At 45.4% G+C, this 20,964-nt stretch overlaps 1 protein-coding gene across 1 annotated transcript in view; it reads left to right on the top strand.

The window, feature by feature from the left end:
* Positions 1–20,964, top strand: part of LOC119459320 (nuclear exosome regulator NRDE2) — an 85,380-nt gene that overhangs the window by 56,946 nt on the left and 7,470 nt on the right. Inside the window, exons 10-13 of the mRNA XM_049671660.1 lie at positions 6,356–6,547; positions 9,730–9,836; positions 12,222–12,340; positions 15,942–16,013. Coding sequence (XP_049527617.1) covers positions 6,356–6,547; positions 9,730–9,836; positions 12,222–12,340; positions 15,942–16,013 — 490 coding nt within the window. The remainder of the gene's footprint in view (positions 1–6,355; positions 6,548–9,729; positions 9,837–12,221; positions 12,341–15,941; positions 16,014–20,964) is intronic.

The following is a 20,964-nucleotide window of genomic DNA, read 5'->3' on the forward strand; positions in this document are numbered from 1 at the left end:
GAGGTCCGACTCATCGCGATCTCATAGCGAGCAAATATGTTTGCCCCATGCTGGACACCAACGCCCAGTCGTCCGCTTGTATGGTCACTCCAAGGGTGGCCCATTCGAACGATGGTGTTCATCCATTCCGGTGCCCTGCTCCGACGCCTCACGAGACGGTCTCGCAGAGAGCGTGTCAGCACACGCGTGGAACGTTCGCGCCGCTCACAGATCCTAAGCCAAAGAGCAACCCACTCCTCCCTTTTGTGTCCAAGTAACCCCGTCGTTAGGTGGCATTATGATGTTGATGTGGCTTCACCCTTTAGAACGGGCGGGTGCTGGTGCTGTACCCTAGCCGTGATAACAAATGTTGAAACAATAAAATAACAGTATCTCAAAAGAAAAGAGACAAACAAAACAGTAAAAAAAATAGCAACTGTCTGAATTGTCACTATCGATTGTACAGTCTAACTTCAGTTCATGGACGTCCGCTTGCTACCCTCCACCACTGATGCAGCCTTTCTTGGTGGTAGACACTGCTTTTGCGAGAGCGGTTGCTCCCACGGCAACGTGAAATCCCAGAACTTGCGGTAACGTGGTGCCCTCTGTGTGGCTAGGCATGAGGCTGCTGCAGCCCAGGACCAGATGATCCACATTCTCTTCCTCTTCTCCGCATGCCCAGCACTCTGCAGCCAGCACTTCCGGTTTTGTGTCATAGTGCTGTCGATACACAAGAGTGCGCAGTGCTCTTGCGCTAGCCTCGAAGAAAAGACCACTCCCATTCCTGTTGTCATATAGGTTTTCCACGGCAATGGTTGTTTTGTGGGTCCTGTATAATAGCAGCATTCTTGTAGAGATCATTGCGGACTGCCATAGTGTGGTCTCCTCCCCCTGAACCCGAGCTCTCACTGCCTTTGCCCACTTGTGTTCGCAGTCTTCCTGCACGGGAAGAGCGAAGAAGCCAAACTTTTGCTGAAAAGTGTTTGCATTGTGTTTGTACACCCTTAAGATGTAAGTACCTAAACACTTGTTGGGCCCACGTCTCGTTCATTAGCCTTGGATGACCATCGAGTGAAATCTTCCTGGTCTCTTCTCTAGCCTCAAAAGAAGACCAGCGAATGTTCCCCTGGATTGCCTCGACAGTGACGCGCCCATGACAACCCACAGCTGTCCTCCCAACTTTGCGCTGACTGTGTTCCATCCATCCTCGCGTCTTGGCCGACAGGCCTACAACAGCATTGGCAAAGGTGACACCAGGCACTTGTATCGCCTTCCAGAATTCTCACACCATCACAGGGCGGCTGCAAACCCACATAGATCATTTGCGCGGCAAATCGCATGTTCTCTGAGCTGCCCGTTTCACGTGGTCCTCGTGTTCCTCCACAACATTTTCTGATGTACTAAGCGTTACACCAAGGTAGCGATATTCCGTTGACCATGGTAGGGTGGCACCGTTGGGAAGAATCATGGGTGTGTCACCTTGAGAACCAGAGAACTGCAGCACTGCCAATTTCCTGGCATTGAACTCCAGGACAAGCCGAGAGAGAGGGACCGCAGCCAAAGGTGACCAACCGCTGTGCGTGCTCTACACTCTCGGCAAGCAGCACGATGTGCAGCACAACTCTCGTGCCATCTCTCGTACTAGTCTGCAACTGCAGCGACCACCGCCGACGTAAAGCCACGCGGCGAAGCCAGATTACTGGAGACGGGAGCCATGCGGGGAAAACAACATCAGGGGACGCGTGAGAGTCACGCTTTCCCGCATGTATTTTTGCATGCTTCATATATTTTGCGAATAATTAGCAAACAAAAAAATTACAAGGCAACAACATGCAGATCCAGTGCAATGTTGGAATCTAAATGACAAAAAAAAAGCTTGTTGGAGCTGGCGAGGTAGCAGCAGCAGCGGCTGGCACGAACGCAGGCTCGTCGCCTGTAGCTGCTAGCTGTCGGAGTCACAAAGGTGGTGGGGTGCTTGTCACGTGAAGAATGTTGGCGAGAGGTGCCCCAGAGAAACGCGGCACATGTCTAAATACGTTTAAGGCTTCATGCCCCCTTGTGTCACTGTGGCACATCCATTCTGGCCGATTGGACAAGAATGGACAGATACCCAGTGGCCCGTGACATAAGTTGGCTTATCCACTAATGTATTTGGCAAGGAAATGACGACGAATGCCTAATCGCAGGAAAGAGGCAAAGAAAGCTGTACAATTTTTAGTTTACTTGGTCAAATCCCATCTTCTAAATATTGTATTTTCAGTTTTGTCGTTTTCATGTTTCTGAGACACTTATTTCTGTAACACTTCGTAAGTGCTGCCCCAGTAAAGATGCTTTGATATGGTTTTCGTTTATTTCTCGAAACAACAATTTTGACACACTTGCAGTTTTGGAGAGAAAATTTTTTCTGTTATATTTTAGCTATCATAATAATTCTTTTACCTAAAAGATAAATGCATGGAGTGTGCACTGAGCCAATCCTAGTGTAATATTTCTTCAGAAAAATGTCTAAATGACTTGTATGTTTCACATGTCAAGATGGCATTTTATTTTTCAGGCAACTCTAACTCTCCTTTAAATTGACCTAGGACATTGATTTATACCTTAGTGTACATCTTAGACCAGTGTTTCTCAATCTTTTTCAGTATGTGACTCCTTTTAGTAGTACCAAGCCCACCATGACTGACCCCCCCCTCCACACAGGCACACACGCACCTTTATACGCCTTGTGAATTTGTATTTTTCTTCAATGATGGAGATATATTTACATCTTAATTTTCTTAAAAGACATAAACCACAACAGAGAGAAAACTACCAAAAATACTTCTTAATGTTTTTTAACAAAGATTGATTTAATCATGTATTTTAATAGGCACAATGTACCGTATTTACTCGATGGTAACGCAACCGCGATTGTAACGCGAGGAGTGATTTTAAATTGGGTCCATCAAGAAAAAATAAAACCGCGAAAGTCCAGCAAAAAAAAAAAAAATGAAGAAAACTGCTAGAGTAACGTGAGACCACCGGATGCATGAAAAAGTCGCAGTTTCGCCCGAAAGGTGAAGCATCAATTGCACTTGCAAATTAGTAGAGAGCTATGCGGAGTAAGGATAGTAGTTTTATCGGCTGCATAAACTTGGACACATTCGCTTACTAACTGAATTAACAAGCATGGTGTCAGCGCACACAAGCAAACATGAATAGATCACACTCGATGACCCCAGACAATGACATTCAAAACGCTGCTGTCAATGCAAGCACGGCGACAGCAGCAAGCAAATATTCATTCGGTCTATCGCTTCAACAGAAACTGAGCGGCGAAAGCACAGCGCATGCAAAGGTCAAAGCTGTGTGGAGATCGTTTTCAAGATATGGTCAAAGCCCTCTCTCCCGTGCTGCCTTCCTGCTTTCCTCCTTTCGCGTGGGTGATTGAGTCGCCAGTTCCCCTTGCGCCCGGTCGCGAGATACGCATTTGGTGCCGCAGCTAAACGTTGCCTACCCTCCCTCTCTCCCATTCCCCCACGGCCTTTCGTGCGATGGCGACGTCGCGTTTGCTCTCCGCCGTGCATTCGCTCTCTGTGAAAGCGCGCGTCCCTCATGCACTTTCACTCGCACATTTCACTTGTTGATTAAAATTGGGTGCATCATTGCACTTTTTAGACAACTTGAATTTTGGTATTCGATTGTAACGTGAGGATCGCCTTCAGGTAGCAAAAATCTGGAAAAAAACTCGCGTTACAATCAAGTAAATACGGTATCTACTTTCTGCGCCGCGCAGCAAAAACACGATATGAAAATAAAAAAAGAAGAAGGCAGGAACCGTGACGTGTACATGACGCGATCCTCCGGCTTCGGAATGGGAGAATGCAGGTTAGGAGTTTTGCTTGCGAAGGCTAGACGGGGCAAGTGGCAAGAGTGTCGATGTTTTCAGTGAAGCTCGCCTCCTGAAATTGTAAGTTCGTGACAATTCAAACATTTCTATCTCTGCTAATAATCAACCGCTTTGAAAAATTGAGGTACAACGCTTCCTGGTGAAAATGTAACAATTTTCAGCGTATAACCAAAATTTCCTATGTGGCCTCGTGAGGGGCCTTTTGACGCTGCGTGCCCAGTACTTCGCAGGTCATGAGTGGCATCTACATTATCAGTGTGACATAGCATTCTTGACAGGAAAGCAGCAAGTGCAGAGTTTTTAAGAAAAGAAATGCAAGCCAAACAGATGACGATTGTTGTTGGGGACATGTATACATCAGCGCCTTTGCACTGTGACTGCTCATCAGTTTTTGATGGCTATGAAAGATCCTATTCTTTATGATATCCTTTATGACGTATTCCTCATGATAATGTTTACATATGTCCTTTGTATTCACCATTCAAACACTACTAATGTGCTTTTTTCTTTTGCATTGCCTTTTAAGATCTATTTACATAATGGATTTAACACTAGCTATATTAGCTAACAATCCAGATGCATAACTTATCATATCATGCTACATTCAAACTTCATTCCAGCGAAGTTGCATCCCACACAAAAATATTTTCATTATATCCAGTATTCGTTATAAGCATAATGCTAGTATTCGCAAAAAGAAACTAGCTAATTTAAAATTTGCTTCATTATATTGTATAATTTTTTATATTTGTGTTCATTATGTCAAGGTTTGATTACAATTTACCTAACTGATCACAAGAAGATCTTGACTTGTGTCAAGGAGTTCAAGTATCTTAGAGTAACATTTTCCTCCCCCATAAAATGGCCCAAGCATACCGATTTAATCTGTTCTAGTGCACTAAGGGGACTTGACTACTTAAAAATAACGCTAAAAACAGCAACCAAGGAAAGCAAATGAACAGCTTACAAATTTTTTCCTGAGGCCCGCTATTGGCACGTGTACTTTTGAGGCAAAAGCCTTAGGTGGCTATGTTGGTGATGCTCTTGGCGTGATCTTTCGGTGATCTTCCAGTGACCTTGCAGTGACCCTGGCAAAACTGTGCCGTGACGAAAAATGGACGATGTTTCAAAGTGTAAAAACACGTCTCAGAATGCTCGGATTAATGTCACATTTCTCAGGGAGGTTTCTGTAAGCAAAGTAAATTAGTGGCTTTGAAAAGAAAATTTGGTAAATTTCGGTCTGGGTGGGCATCGAACATGGGTCTCCGCGGTGCGAGACGAGCACGCTTCCCTGAAGCAACGGCTGCTCTATGGTTGTGGCTTACTAAAGGTGTGCTTAGGGCGTGCCTGATTGCACACGTAATGTGGTCACAGAGATGCGCTCGTCCCACTGCTCGCGCGTTCATCGTCGTTGTCGTCTTCCACAGCTGGCTCCGATGCCACAGATCATGCCAGCGTTGCCATGCAGGCCCTCGCGCTCGTGGCACTGCTTGCGCGTTTTCCGTCGATTTCTTCCACCGCTGGCTGGCTTTTGCCTTCACGTTTTACAAACGTGTAACACTTGCTTACTTTTTATCCTTTTTCCGGGGACTGCATTTCACCTGCTAACAACTTGAAGTTATCATTCAGTAAAAGCCGCACCTGCATGATTTGGAACTTCCTCGAATGTTATCGTTGATTCTATCTGTTGTGTATGTTCTTGCTGAACCTTGTGTAGTCGGACTCCATGCGTGACGCGAATATTCTTGTACTTTCTGGAAGGTATGCAAGCACCGGTGATTACACTGTAACCTTCGACGAGTCATGTATAAAAACTGACACGCAGGACCCGCTAATCAGATTTTCAACGATCGTCGAGTATGCTCATTGTCCTCATTGTACTCGTTTTGCTGAGCACAGGTTCGCCCAATAAATAGATAATTTCGTGACTTGTGTTGGGCTGTGGTTCTTCACTGTCACAACAGCATTACAATATGCATCCGTTTTTCTGGCCACCTCACTCCACCTCTGACATATGAAAACTAGAGGCTGTGCAGAAGAAAGCCGCTGACTCATAGACACACAGTGTGGAAGGATTATAATGTTGCACAAAATTGTACGCGCTTCTGTTTTGGTTGACATGCCTGTGACAATTGTTAGTCCCTCAGCGCCTAGAACAAAAGAACTGATGCTTTGGATATTGTTCTCTTCAGATCTTACTTAGCTTTAAATTTTCTTTCTTACCATTTATCATTGAAATGTTAACTAACCTACATACTTGTCTCCGAGAATTGTCCCATGAGCATTTTGTAAAGGAAGTTCCATTACATGTGGCCTGTTGATTCAGCAATGTTCTTTAACCATGTATGGAAACAAATTGATGATGATGATTTTATGTTGTATTGGCGTATTTACCCACTCCTGTTATGTCTCAGACCTAAGACAGCAGTACTTCTAAATAAATAAAAATAAGGACTTATTATTATTATTATCCTTGTCCATTTGCAGGTCCACACAGATGGCTGTGCACACTGCGTTTGTACGCATCTGCACCTATGAAGTTCGCTACAGCAATGCACGGAGGGCTGCTCTGTCCACAGCCCTGTTGCGGGCACTTGAAGATATTCCCAATGCCGTCACGTTTATGTGGCAGTGGGTGTTGTTGTCCACTGGATCCCTGGGAGCTTTGCGTGTCCGCAGGTAAATGACCTGTGATAGCCTCGCTAGGCCTAACAGCCTAGTAGCTAGAGAAACCAGTAGTCCCTAAAGCTCGTATGGAGTTTGCGTGCTGAGGTTTTGAGTCTGTGGGGTCTTAAATGTGCTCTTGGTACAAAGGAATGACTTTGCAGCAGTGCAAACAATCGCAAGGACATTTATTGCACCTTTTATACACCAATGCCAGCTAGCCGAATTACTACCAATATATAACGTACCGATGGGTGCTGATGAATCGAGGAACTCCGGCTCACTGCGACTGAACATCGAGCAAATACGTTTGTCTCCATGCTGGACACCAGCACCTAATCATTCACGTTTACAGTCGTGCGAATGGCAGCACGTTCGAACGAACGTTTTTGTCCATCTCGGCGCCCTGCTCTGAAGCCTTTCTCGGGACGGTCCTGCGAAGCGTGCTGGCCGGCGTGCGAGATGGCAGCGCACTTTGCTAACCCTAAGTCAAAGAGGCCACTCCCTTTTGCACCTGAGTAACCCCACCGTTAGGTGGCGTTGTCAGCGCAGCACTCATGCCATCTCTTGTACTATTCTGCAACTACACCGACTGCGGGCGGTGCTTAGCTACGCAGCGAAGCCAGATTACAGGAGATGTGAGAGCCACCGCGCGGAAAGCAAGCAAGAGAGTCGAGCATCCCCACACGTCCAACATCTGCCAATTTTAATTTCTTTTATTTCTTTCGTAGCACAAAGAAAGATTGCATCACAGTAAGGTCAATTTTAAAAGTGAACATTGCAGTTTTCACGATGCATTCCTTAGTTCTTCCAGAAAATGCTGTTTGCTGCAGTGGTTAACTAACACTCCAACTCGCAGTTTCGCTGATTATTCCTATAGGCTACATAGCTAAACTGGTGAAAATATTTGCTTGGTTGTTTTTGCAATGCTTTATTTGCGATACTTGCTATTGCAAAGTGTAGATACTGTGCGTGCGACCTTGACTCCACTATTAGTATTATTCCACAAATATAGTTCGGAGCTTTTAATTTTCCACATGTGAGCTTTTGTCATTCCTCGTCGTTCCTACCAATACACACACGTGAAAACTTGGCAGGCATACGCCGTAGCTGCTGCGGCTAATTGCCTGCAAACCCAAACTCCTCTGCAAGCGCACTGCCTTCAGTTCAGCCCGCGAGTGTAATCACGATTTAATTGAATCCACGTATGAGCATATCAAGGGCAAGCTTCTGCAACGGCATGCTGCCTGACATGCCCGCCAGCTAGGCCTAACAGCGCTGCCTTGTCAGCAGCTGGCGACTAAAGTTGCGGTTTGGTGCCAAGTTAACAAAACGCTTCGCAGTGGTTTTACGGCACTTAGAAATCGAGGGAAGCACATTGACAATGAAAATGAGGGCATGGGTGGCACGTGGAACATTCGAATGACCACAATTTGGATTGTGGTTACCATAATTTCAACATCACGCATGTGAATCAGTCAGATAAATCGAATGAGACACCGTATGGTGTGCAAAATTTCAGTCGCCATTCTACATTAGTTCTGTGGAGTTAGTGGCAGTGCTGCGGGGAATTCTGAATGATCGAACAGGTCTGAAAGATTAATCGGCGACTTACTTTCCTCTATATCATTTTTTTTCCATCTTTTTTGCTGTTACTTTGTCTGCTTCCTGCGAAGACCGTGTTAGTCTGACATTAACCTTTCAACCTTTGTAAATTTAAACAGATGCAAACATCCTGGTCGCATGTTTCGACTCTTGGATATACGCGACTGCTTGGTCTGAATGTTCTGCGCGTTTGCAGCCTTTGAAAAATCATTAAATGTTGTTTTGGTTATAGTGCAGTATCGCTTATACCGCGGATATTCGCAACTCCGCCGACTTATGTTGTGAGAGGTCTACGCTTAATTTGTTTTCACTACATGCAGTTTTAGCAAGCCCCTCTGACTGAATTTAGTGACGTCTAACATAAAAGAGAAGATGAATAAACTGCACATATATATAGTAAGCTAGGGTTGTGCAGATAAGGAATAATAAATTTCAAATCAAATTTCGAATCCAATCAAGAAATAAACGCTGAATATTGTATCAAGTATCAAAAAATTTACCGCAAAGCCTAATGCTTACAAACTTTCGCTAAGAAAACTTGCTGCTGCAAATGCTCTAGAGTCGCATAGTATTGCATAAAAAGAATGCAGCAAGCTATCAGTAATTTAGGTAGATAGAAATCAAGATACAGTATAGTCTCATTAATTCAAACTCCAAGGGGCATGCAAATTTATTCGAATAAAACGGAGTTCAAATTAAAGAGAGTGCCTTTCAATACAGCACCTTGTCAAATTGTGTGGTACAGCGCACAAAACCAAAACCATCGCCAGGCTCACATTGAAAAGCTTATCTTTCCACCATCATCGCGCGATGACTTATGCCTGACGAAGCAGAGGTTCCGTACAGAGTACGAGTGCGCCGTTTGGTGTGGGTGCGAGAGAAAACTTGCGAAAGTGAGCCGAGAGGGATGGTGGCTTGATGCGCGTCGTCCTCCTGCGGGCCTAATGTTCGAAATAATGTGAACGAGCGTGCACTAGGAAGGGCGTAGGCGTTCAAGCACGTGCTGGGAGCTCCTTCCTGCGCCTTTTAAGCCGGATGGGAAAGGTGGGCACGCGCCACTCTACTTGCCCCATTTCGGTCTCGGCTTCCCATGCCTCTTTCTTTGTCAAAGTCGTCATCTCTTACAGCACGTGACGTTACGGCAGCTGGCAATGCATCAAGCCTTTGCTTCTGGCTCGAGTTCGTCCGAAAAGCAGTTCGTGGGAGGGAGAAATTTTGTTCGAAATGACCATTGCACCGTTTTGTAGTCACATGTCACTTTCGCACCCATCGTGCAAATCCAAAGCTAGTCTTGGGACGGGTTACTTGAAGCTACAAAAACTAACCAATGTGCATCTACGAACGCACGCAACATGTAGCACTGCACGAGTCTCTACACCGAATATTTGAAAAATCAAATAGTAGATGTATGATTCGCAAATCATTTTGAACGTTCAATATTCAATTCGATTTGGTGATTCGAGTATTCGCACACTCCTAGCAATAACCAAATCACAAGGTTGTTTTGATAGGAAAATGTGGTGTGGTGTCAGTTACACCTTGGCAAGCTTGTGGTGTATTGCACAGTCCTAAGGTCTTCTCGATTGGTGCAGGTACTTGGACAGCCTGGTGCAGAAGGATCGGTCGCCCCTGGCTTGGCTTGTGGCGCTCTGCTTCGAGCTGCAGAGGGCACATGTGCTGGCCAAGTACCGCACACCCGGTGAGCAACACAGAGGTTGAGCAAAACGTTGGTTTGGGCTAGTCGATAATCTGCAACACTTAGAGATGATTATCGCAGAATAGGACAGATGACAAAATGCAAAACGATAGGCACAAGTACTATTACTCTCAACTGATGTTTCTTGCCGTGCTCTTGGAATTTATAGACATATGAACAAGAATGAAACCCAGAAAGAAGCCAAAGCATTCATATTGTTACGTGTGCCAAGGTGGCAAGCTCGACTTAGCAGCTGCTGCAGAGCTCCGTAGCGGGGACGGGGATTGCTTACCTCCACCGAAATGTTTTGTGTAGAGGAACACAAAGGAAGAGATTATTTACAGTGTACTTACAAGAGCAGGCTGGCCAGAGACCAAGGTGTAAAGCAGCTCGCACCGAGAGTCCAGAGGTGTCTCGTCTTTGTTGCAGCCACTGCTGTCTTCAGCATCTATTGAATCCTAATAGTATGATACAGGAGCATGGGTAAGTTCTAAAAAGCCCTCAGATATCACCAGCTACCAGTAGTGCTTGTGTCTATACTTTTGCCTTTTGTTGTGTGTCCTATTCAGGGTTAAAAAAATCTAATGGTACATTAGACTAGTTCCTACCGCATTCCAATTCGGTTTGCAGCAATGTGGAGACCTCTCGAAATTGGAGTTAAAGAAAGGCTGCCCTAGTCGAACGTGCTAGCTGCTCCCAGAACAATCGGAGTAGCTAGTCATGTGATTGAGCTTCTGTCGCATCTCAGCCACACTCAAGAGCTCCTTCCAAGCACTCTCAGTTGGAGCAAAATGCTCTGAATGGATTAGGCAAATGTGTTCTGAGCTCTTGATTTCAACCAGCCGAATGTAAAACGCACCACGAGCACCCAAAAGCAAATACAGTAGACTTCCGTAATACGACTCTGGTGCATTAGATTTTTTCGGTGAATTCGATTCCGACCGAAGGTCCCGGCCGGTGCCCATACATTCCTATGGGCCCAAACCTCCATTATTTCGATCTCAAGTAGGCGTTTGCCGGATAATTTGAATTTGACTGGTCAGCTTCACTGCAACACAGCCGTGTTATGCGGTGAGCGTACCAAGAATGGAAAGTGCCCACTGTCACGGGCCATAGTACGTGTTTCTTAATTATACAGGCACGCACGCGTCGTCTCACCGGGTACAGTACGAGCACCGAGACGCCTAATAACCTTACTGGCAGCCATTCAGCGCTGTTTATGATGTTGCTGTGGCGATTTGAGCCCTCGTTTCACTCGCCATGCGCGTTTTCTTTACGAGACTGTTAACAGGGCCTAGTACGCGTTCTTTAATCATACGCGTGCAGACGCGCCATGCACCGAGAAGTGGAGGAGAATCATCTGTGTTTTGGGAAAGCTAGCGAAACGGAAGGGGGTGAGATGAAAAAGCTCCGATAGTCCTAAGGACGTTTAAAGCCAATGTTTAAAACTCTGAAGGCCTGCCAGTAAACTTATTAGGCATCTCGCTGCTCATACTGTGACCGGAGAGACGGCGTGTGCGTGCCTGTGTAATTAAGAAACACGTTCTATGACCCGTGACAATGGGCACTTTCCATTCATGGTATGCTCCCTGCATAACATGGCTGTGTTGTGGCAAAGCAACTTTAAAGGCAAATACTGCCAAGTGAACGGCGTGCTCTGGGGTTCTTTTCTGCCATTTGTTTAATTCGGCCTGTCGGATCAGTCGACCACTTTCGTCTAATTAATGGAAGTCGACTCTAGTTGAATGCAGCATAGGTGCTATGGACATCGATATCGACAGTGTGTGGATTGCCACAAGTGAACAGAAATTTTTGCTTTAGAAGTTGTTTTTTGTCCAATAAGTATTTGCTGAAGAATGTGTTTACCGATAAAGAGACAAACGCAAGTGCAAGGAATTGTTTGGGTTGTCATTTATGTTCCTTGCTTTCGTGTTTGTCTATTTAGCAGTATGTATGTCCAGCAAATTTTTGTTTTTTACAGTCAAATTTGATACACAGCACTGTCGCACATTGATAACAATATCAACCTTATCATATGTAAACGATGTAAATGAAATGAGCTAAAGAAACTTTGTCTCAATTTGCTGTAGTGGCTGTGGTGTTCCGCTGTTGAACGTCAAGCTGCAGGCTCCAGCATCTTCGTTTCAAAAAGGGCAGAATGAAAGAGAATTTGTGTACTGAGCGGTGCGTGTATATTCGAGAGGTTAGAATTCAACTGAAGCCCTCCAACACCTCTCTGGTAACCTGTGCGTTGATTTGGGATACTAATCAATCAGAAAATTCAATATCTGCTTGAAATTCGCCTGTGATCAATCAGCACAGGGAGAAAAGTGTTTGTGACCTCTGCCGTCTTCAATGCTGAGTGTGTTGTCACTTGCCCCATTATAGATGCGAGCTTCACCTTGCCCAGTTGCCGCAACCATGTGCGGCGAGTTCTGGAGCGGGCGATCGAACTGGTTGCCCACAGGCGCTGCCCTCTTCTCTGGAGGCTCTACATTGAGCTAGAGGTGCGTGCAGCTGCAAGGATTCTTGTTCCTTTTTTTTAAAAGCAAAGCTTTCTTTGCAAACCCTGCTGGACATTCGTGACTGCGGCTGCTGGCTGGGTTCTGCTGCTGTCTTGTTGAATAGCTTGCACGCAGAACAGCACTACCATCGTTAACTACCCTTATTGATGTCCAGGCTGCTGCCCTTGTTTTCTCTGGAATTGCTCAGCAATAGAACAAATGATGCCTGGATGACCTCATTGCAGCAAATACAGTAGAACCCCGCTGTTACATTCCCGGGTGCTGCGTTTTCCCGGCTGTTACGTCGTTTTCGGCCGGTCCCGGCACAGCTCCCATAGAACCCAATGCATTGGTAACCCCGCTGTTACGTCGCAACTGTCGGACCGTTCCCGCATCATACGTTGCGAACTGCCACACCGCGCCCGCCCGAGCGGCCATTTTGACTTTTCATGTCGCTTGGCTTGGTTGCTTGACGATGGCATTGGCCGCCGAAAGTGCTGGGGGCGACATTTATTACGTATTTTCGGTTTCCGCCAGCAAAAGTATGGCCTTTGATATCCGCTTTTGCTATCTAAAGATGATGTCTATGACGCGTTGCGGCCCTAAAATTGGTTTTGGCTCATAAATGTTCCGTATAAAGTCCAAGGGCGATAACGCCGTCGCCACGCGCCGTATGCTTTCTTTCGTGCGCGAGACGCAGTCGTCGGCTCCCCTCGCACGCTTTTCACTCGCACATACAGCATACGTCGCCGCGCGCCGTATGCTTTATGTGCGAGTGAAAGCGTGCGAGGGAAGCCGCGCAGTCGTATGCTGAATGTGCGAGTGAAAGCGTGCGAGGGGAGCCGACGACCGCGTCTCGCGCGCGAAAGAAAAGCGGGGAGGAAGCACAGGGGTGCCTTCCGTTGCGCTCGAGGCACCAGCGAGGGGGGGGGGGGGGGGGGGGGGGCGGTAGCGGGCAGCGTTGTGCTCTGGCATCATACTGCGCGGCGGTCCCGCGGGCCGTATCTTGAAAGCGATCTGCGTGGGGGCAGATTCTACGCAATGTAGGTGCGTCGGCGGCTCGTGGCTTTGTGCATGCTGCGTGTTCTCGGCGCTCAGTTTGGGTTGAAGCGATAGACAACAGCACGAAGGTCACTTCGCTCGCTTCTGTAGCGGCGCTTAACTGCGCGTGTCCGCGCTCATCGAGTGTGATGTGTTCATGTTTGCCTGTGGGGGCTGACACCATGTTTGTTAATTAGTTAATAACCGAATGTTTACAAGTTTATACAGACGATAAAACTACTATTCTTACTTTGTATAGCTCATCGCAATCGATACTTCGGCTGTCGGGCGAAACTACTTTTTGTCGCACGTAAGAATTAAAATAATATTGTGTGCAGTTCAACATTACTCCCATTTCTCAATTTTTCTTGTTTCCTGGATCTTGCGTTTCCCGGCTCTTACGTTATTTTTTTATGGTCCCGTGAAAAACGTAACAGCGGGGTTCTACTGTATATGTCATCAAAAGCACAGTTCCTTTAATAAAGCAAACCTTTCTAACTTTTCTATGCCTGCTTTGCTGCCCATTAGGCCACAATTGCACCTGTGCTTCTATCGTATTAACACTGTCTACCTCCGTGAGATGATTGATAATGATGATGATTTTCATACTTATGGCACATACCCACAATGGCAAAAAAGCGGGTGGTACATTTAAAATAAGTTAAGAAAAATATGAAGAACTACTAGGCAATATTATCACACTGCGTAGCACAGGTGCGCAAGAGCACGTGCACGCGCACCAGTTTCCTTTACTTCAAAGATGCGGGAATGAAATGTGCAAACTTATAGCATTTCGTTTACCACTTCACATAGATTTCAAAATGTCCATTGGATCTGCATAGCTTTTTTTTTTTTTTCTCTATAAGTAATTCGTGATGCTGGCTGTTTAGCTGCCTTTGCACATGCCACTTCTATTTTAATCACTTGCCTTGCCCCTACTTACTGCCGTAGACAACTGTAACAGACTACCCAAATTGATTGCCGGCAAGCGTGGCCATAAAATTTATACTGCCGTTGTACAGTCGGCGTCACCCTTGTGTAGAGCGCGCGAACGGCGGTTGCTGGGGCGCTCCGGAGCCAGCCAGCGACGTCTAACCGTGGTTGCTGAGCCCAAACGTGCCCAGCATCCAGCGTTAGGCATCGCTGGCTGGCTCCGGAGCGCCCCAGCAACCGACGTTCGCGTGCTCTACACAAGGGTAACGCCGGCTGTACGTATGATTTAGGTTCTGAGCTTCTCAAAGAAGTTGATTTGCTTTGACTTTTTCTTTTGCAATTGTAATACAAAGCAAAGGGTTGTGCTGTGAGGCTGTCCTACAGAGCCACCTGCATGTTGAAGAATAGTGCCAACAGTGGTAGGGGCTTCATCCATGGCATGTGAAGCAGATGACAGTTCTGAGGTGAATTGCAAGGAGCATGGTATCATCGCCATGTTTTTATGCAGTTTTAAAATGTATGCAGTCATTGGTGACTTTAAAAAACTTCTGACATTAAAAAAGATGCCACCTATGCAGCTGATTGCATGCGTGCAATATTGAGGTGCACAAGGGAGACACTGAATATAGTAGCACCAATGAAACATTTGAGAGTTCTAACAGACGTAACCTTCATAACAGCAAGTTCGTTCAGCGAGTGTGACATGTTGTGTTTTTTATACCTAATTTGGACTAACTTTTGTGATACCCATTTTCATACAATTTGCAATGTTGCGATTGGAAGGCACAAACTATAATCAGCAAAGCTCAACTACGTCTGCAATTTCTTGTGATGCCTATGCATTTACACTGTGAAACTCAAACTTTGTGTGACTGTGAAGAAAGTAAACAGTGAAGCAACTGTTGACCTTAACTACGTCACAGAGACTCTGACAGCAAAAATATCCTTACGTTATGTGCTTGTTTTCATTGCTCTCCAACTAAATGTTTCTCTGCAACAGTATTACATATAATGCTAATTTTAGCACTCTGACTTCAGATTTTTTTCCTAAAAGAAGTGCACACTATTTCCTAGTTTTGTTAGTTTGTTACTGTGTCACATTTTTTGCACAATAATTATAAAATTTATTATGGTCACAAATTCATAATATGGCTCATCTTGCCTGTTCACCCAAAATATTACACAGGACACTTGTTCAAGGAGCTTTGCCTCTAAACAGTCCTTTGAATGTCATTTTCCAGATGCAATTGAGGAAATAAATGTAAGCACACAATGGTGTGTATGCAGAACTGCACATACTAAAATGAGCTAACAAGTGGTGTTTGACAGACAGCAGGTTTGGAAGTGTTGGTATTTTATTGTAGTGGACCAACCTGCAACACAGGTGTTGAAATCATCTGCATCTGTTTCACCATGCCGGTGTTGTTATGCACTCATCTGCCATGAGACAATGATTTGCTTCTGCCAATCAAAACAAAAAAGAGCTGGGGCATAAATGCAAAGGTTCTTGGACTTGACAAAATTATGGGGCAAATTCAGGCAAGGGACTGCCCGTTTTCAGCAGCGTATTGTAGCTGATCAATAGAAAGCACATGCATATCTTTACGCGCGGTATTTCTTTTTATTCCAGCTGAGGCTTGGAACGAGGGAGTCGGCAAAGGCAATCTTTTACAGAGCCCTTCAGTGCTGTCCATGGGCCAAGGTGAGACCAGTGCTGCCTTCATGTTTATGCCCTCGACCACCCTGGATTGGGCTAATGTGGGCTGGCTAGGCGTACACTAAAGGAAGCAGCTGCCACTAAACCTTACTTTAGCTAAATTGGTTATAAAATGACTATAGTGAAACCTCCACAAAGTTGGTAAAATGGTACTTTACGTCATTATATCGAAATTTTGTCATATTGCAATTCGACCTTTTATGCAGTCGCCGATGGATTTCTCTTACCCGGAAGGGGCCACAAGAATTTCCCGACTATCGGAGAATTGGAAAAAACTGAATTCAACTATAAAAAAAAGTCACAGTTTCACCTGAAAGGTGAAGCATTGACAGGAGTAGCAAAGTATGACACAACTACACGAAGCAAGGTTCGTAGCTTTATCAGTTGTATAAATTGCAGTAAACATTCACTGATTAAATTAGCAAGCATTGTGCCGCGCATATACAGGCAAACATGAACAGATCTCGCTAGATGACTGTGGACACTGGCTCTCACAATGTTGGTGTGATGAGCGCAAACAGAGGGGAGCGAACACTGCCTCTTTGTTCAATGTGTCTCTGAAAATTGAAATTTCGCGACCTCCTGCACCAGACACATGTGAAGACAGCACACATTAGAGGGCTTTAGCGTGTCCAGTATTCGCATAAACGCAAGCGGACTGGGCGTTTTACCAGACGAGTGCAGGTGCAAACGTGAACTGCCTGCATGGTGCAGCCACCTGGTGGCGCAGAGCTCAGTCAGACAAACACAGAGCTAATATTGCAGTAACCAAGTGTATTCTACTTCACTGCTGGCGTAAATTTTTGGCACTGGCGTAATCGGTGCTGCTGCTGCAAATATACACCAGCAGCAATGTAAAATGCTCTTGGTTACCGCAATATTAGCTGTGTTTGACTGTTGAAGCGGTCTTGGCACTGTACCTTTGAAGTACTGTGTTCATTATGCTAGTGCAAGCATAGTGCTGATGTGGTTTCTGTTTGCTTCCTGTGATATCACCATGGCTGTGGAGCCCATAGAAAGCCCATAGAGCCCATAGAAGAAAGGGTCTAGAAATCAAGAGTTCAAGTGAGAATCCTGGGGAAATAGCATGTTTTGGTGGCTCTATCTCTCTCCGTACTTCGAAAATAGGTTTTCTTTATACGAGCAAGGCGAGAAGGCATTGCTGAGTTTTTGAGGTAACATGAAAGAGCATTTGAGTATGTCATTACGTGCAAAATATCAAATCAATTAGTGTGGCTTCTGGTGTTGTGCATGCCTTATATTAAAGATGACAGGTATTGTTGGGAATCCAGTTCGAGCAAGTTATAATTAAAAAAAAGGAAATAAATTCCAAAAGTTAGCTTTTCCTGTGTGTAGCCATACGCTCAATTCCAGTAGTTTTCTTTTGTTCAAGCAATGAATACAACTAGGAAAATTTTGCACGAATGAAATGGAATTTTTCCCACTACATTCTATTACGTTCTCTTAGGTTTGTGAATTTGGGGGTCCCAATCTTAATGTGGGCTTATTCTAGTTTGGGCCTACCCATGAAAGAACTGTATGACAGCATTGTAGTGCTTGAGGGTTGTGGCCTAAAGAGAAACACTAATATTGTTTCAATATTGTTTAAAAATTATATTTTTGATCATTTTGTTGTAAGAGGTTAATTATCGAAAAAAAAATGAAGATTAAAGTTCCATTTCTTTATTTTCACTAAAACATCCCAGTTTCAGTACATTGGTGCTACATTTAAAATGTTAAAAGTATCTTTTCGTATTTGGGTGGTTGTGGCTTAGTAAACGATTTTGAAACTTGTCAATTTCAGTCTTCGGCTTTTTTAGAATGCGAGTGCGGACCTCATCTCTCCGCCGATCTGTACTGCAGTAGAACCTCGTTCGTACATTTTAGAAAAAAACACGATGAAAAAACGTACTAACCGAGAAAACGTACGATCGGAAGTCACTAAAAAATTGGCAGACTCAACTATAGTTGGCATCTACGTAATGCAAAGCGTTGTGCGAATCGTTGCAGCACGCGACGCCGACGTGAGCCAAGCCGGTGGGCTCGAGTGGCCCCGAAACGCTCCTCGAATTCGGCCTGGGTCGGCAGCTTTGAGTGGGGAATTTTGGTGGGAAGTTCAGACATGCCCAGTTGGCGCGAATCATTGCAGTAGAAGACGCGGATACACGTCAAGTTGGTAGGGCCTAAGCGACCCGAGACGGATGTTGTTGTTTTCCTATTGCATCGTGTCTTGAGGCTGCGACTGGAAATATAAACGAAATCGAGCGGTTGGCAACACCGGAACATTTATGCCTACGATGCCGTCAGCGTATCATACAATAGCAGTTTGGCAATCATCTGAACGTTCGTTGGTGCCAAAAGACGGCGTTTTCCGGGAACGTACAAACCAATAAAAAATAAGCGTAACTGTATTGGGTCATTTTTGGTGTTCTCGATCGCGAATGTTGGCGTCAGGTAATCGTACGTAACAGGATCGTATCAATGAGGTTCTACTGTATTCACATTTGATATAACTACATTGCAGCACGAGTGCTTATTTTAGTTTAAAAAATGTTACAGGAAAAGTGACGCTGTACATGCTGTTTTAGGAGACACTGGACTGTTGTGGCTGTTCACTAGAAATGTCTTGAAGGTTCTCCCAAGATGCCAATCTGTGGCCGCCATTTCTTGGCATTATTATGCACACAGCAGCACTGCAGAGCCATTTTTCCTGCTACGTAATTGTAAGCAGCTCTATGGCTGCTTCACCATCCATCTCATTTCTGTACTGTGTGTTAATGATGTATTACGAACAAGTCCCAACCCACACCATGTCTAGTTCATTGCCTAATCGTCTTTGTAAGCTTCATCATTTGCACAGCTACATAAGTATTTGTGATACAGTCGATCCGGGATATATCAAACGCGGATATATCTAACTATTGTCGATGTCGAACGGTTGCAAAATTGGCTTGCAAATCTCATGCAAAAGTATAGCAATGTACCATAGCAATGTACCCCCCCCCCCCCCCCCCCTCATTGGCACAAACACACAAAAGTTTCCAGAACCCGGAATCCGAGTAAAATATAAAGTTCATCGCAGCCTGGGCACACATCCTTGAACCCCAAAGTAGACTTGATACTTCTCCGTACAATCATCACATTCCTGACATTTTCATACTCTGTGTTGAGGTCGCGAGAAAATTTAACTTATTCTCATTTATCGTGCTCCGAAAACTTCTGAGGTCGGCTGTACATCTAACTCTCGTTCACCACCACATTCTATATATTGTGACAAATTTTAGTAATGAGTACCATCAGCTTTTTCGTCACACTGCTATCGCTTTTTCCTACCCCATAACGGACATTGCTGAGTGTTCTACATCTGCATCACTGAACAATGATCTCCAATTGACACCGAGGGCCGCGACTGCATCGCTCAACAAGGTAGACGTTAATTCGACCCCCCCGGAACAACAATGAATAGCGCTGCATGAATTGCTGCTTCAAAGAATGTTTCGCCTCGTCCTCTAAGGTGCGTCAGACGCCCATCGCGAAACACCGAATCATTACGCATACAGACGTTTCGCCCATAAAAGAACAGCCTTACCGAGTTTCGGCCAAAGAACACGACGTGATACATATGCAAGTCAAAGAGATGCTTCGGAATGGTGTTATGCAGCTTCCAAAAGTCCCTGGTCATCACCAGTGTCCTCGTAAAGAAGAAAGCCGGAACGCTACATTTCTGCATTGACTACAGGAGGCTAAACAGCGTGACTAAAAAAAACGTCTATCCACTGCCCCGCATCGATGATTCACTCGACCGACTGCGAGGGCCCAAGTATTTTTCATCTATAGATTTGAAAAGCTTATCTTGATGATGTCGTCATATTTTCGGCGACCTTTGAAGAACACCCGAATCATCTGAAGACTGTACTGGAAGCGCTCCGCAAAGCTAACCTCACGCTGAAGCCAGAAAAATGCCACTTCGGTTATAAAGAACTTAAGTTTCTCGGCCATGTTTTAAGCGTGAATGGCGTTCGGCCTGACCCTGACAAGACCACCATCGTAGCCTGATTTCCTGTTCTCTGTGACAAGAAAGCAGTCTGTCGCTTTCTGGGGCTCTGTGCGTACTATCGCCGCTTCATCGCCAATTTCTCTAGGATTGCCGAACCTCTGACTCACGTCACACGAGAAGATATATTTATCAGGAATGCAGCAGGACGCGGCTTTCACCGAGCTGCGGGAGCGTTTGCAGACACCACCAGTTATTGCTCACTTTGACAAGGACGATGATACGGAAGTCTTTACCGACACCAGCAACGTGGGTCTTGGCGCCATCCTGGTACAACACCAAGAGGGCACAGAGTGTGTGTTACCTAGCTTACATAAGCCGTACTCTTTCACGCACAGAAGTAAACTACTCTAATGCTGCGCTGCGCCATGCCCCTGGAAGTGCGCTCCTCCTAACGGACATACGATCACTTCTCATGTCATCGAAAATATTTCATGCCGACAAATTTGAAATGGCACTGTTTTTTCAGATGCTGGATAGATTTAATCTGAAGGGCAGTACGTGCCGTGGAGAAAACATGAGCAGGCTACCCTGAGTTCTGCTCGATGCACATGTGGATGGCTCGTGCAAACTGCCTCTGTTCTTGCCACTTGGCTCCACGAATGCAAAAGGCCTCCCGGTCAGTACGTGTTCCACAGGAAAGCATGGATGACACTCGATCTTTTCACTGAGTGGCGCCGGGCATGGGATGTAAAACTGGAGATGCTGTGCCGACAGCTTTGTCGTGTAGACAAAGGCTTTCCACAAACGGCATTTTAGGATTCCGCTAGCGGCCGAAACGAATCCAACGACCGCTTGGACGGATCATTACATTGCAGTTTTACTTTAACAAAACCATTGCACACCACATCAGCACTTCTCAAAAAGACCCCTCCCCCCCCA

This window comes from Dermacentor silvarum, chromosome 7 (assembly GCF_013339745.2).
Source record: "Dermacentor silvarum isolate Dsil-2018 chromosome 7, BIME_Dsil_1.4, whole genome shotgun sequence".
Lineage (NCBI taxonomy): Eukaryota > Metazoa > Arthropoda > Arachnida > Ixodida > Ixodidae > Dermacentor > Dermacentor silvarum.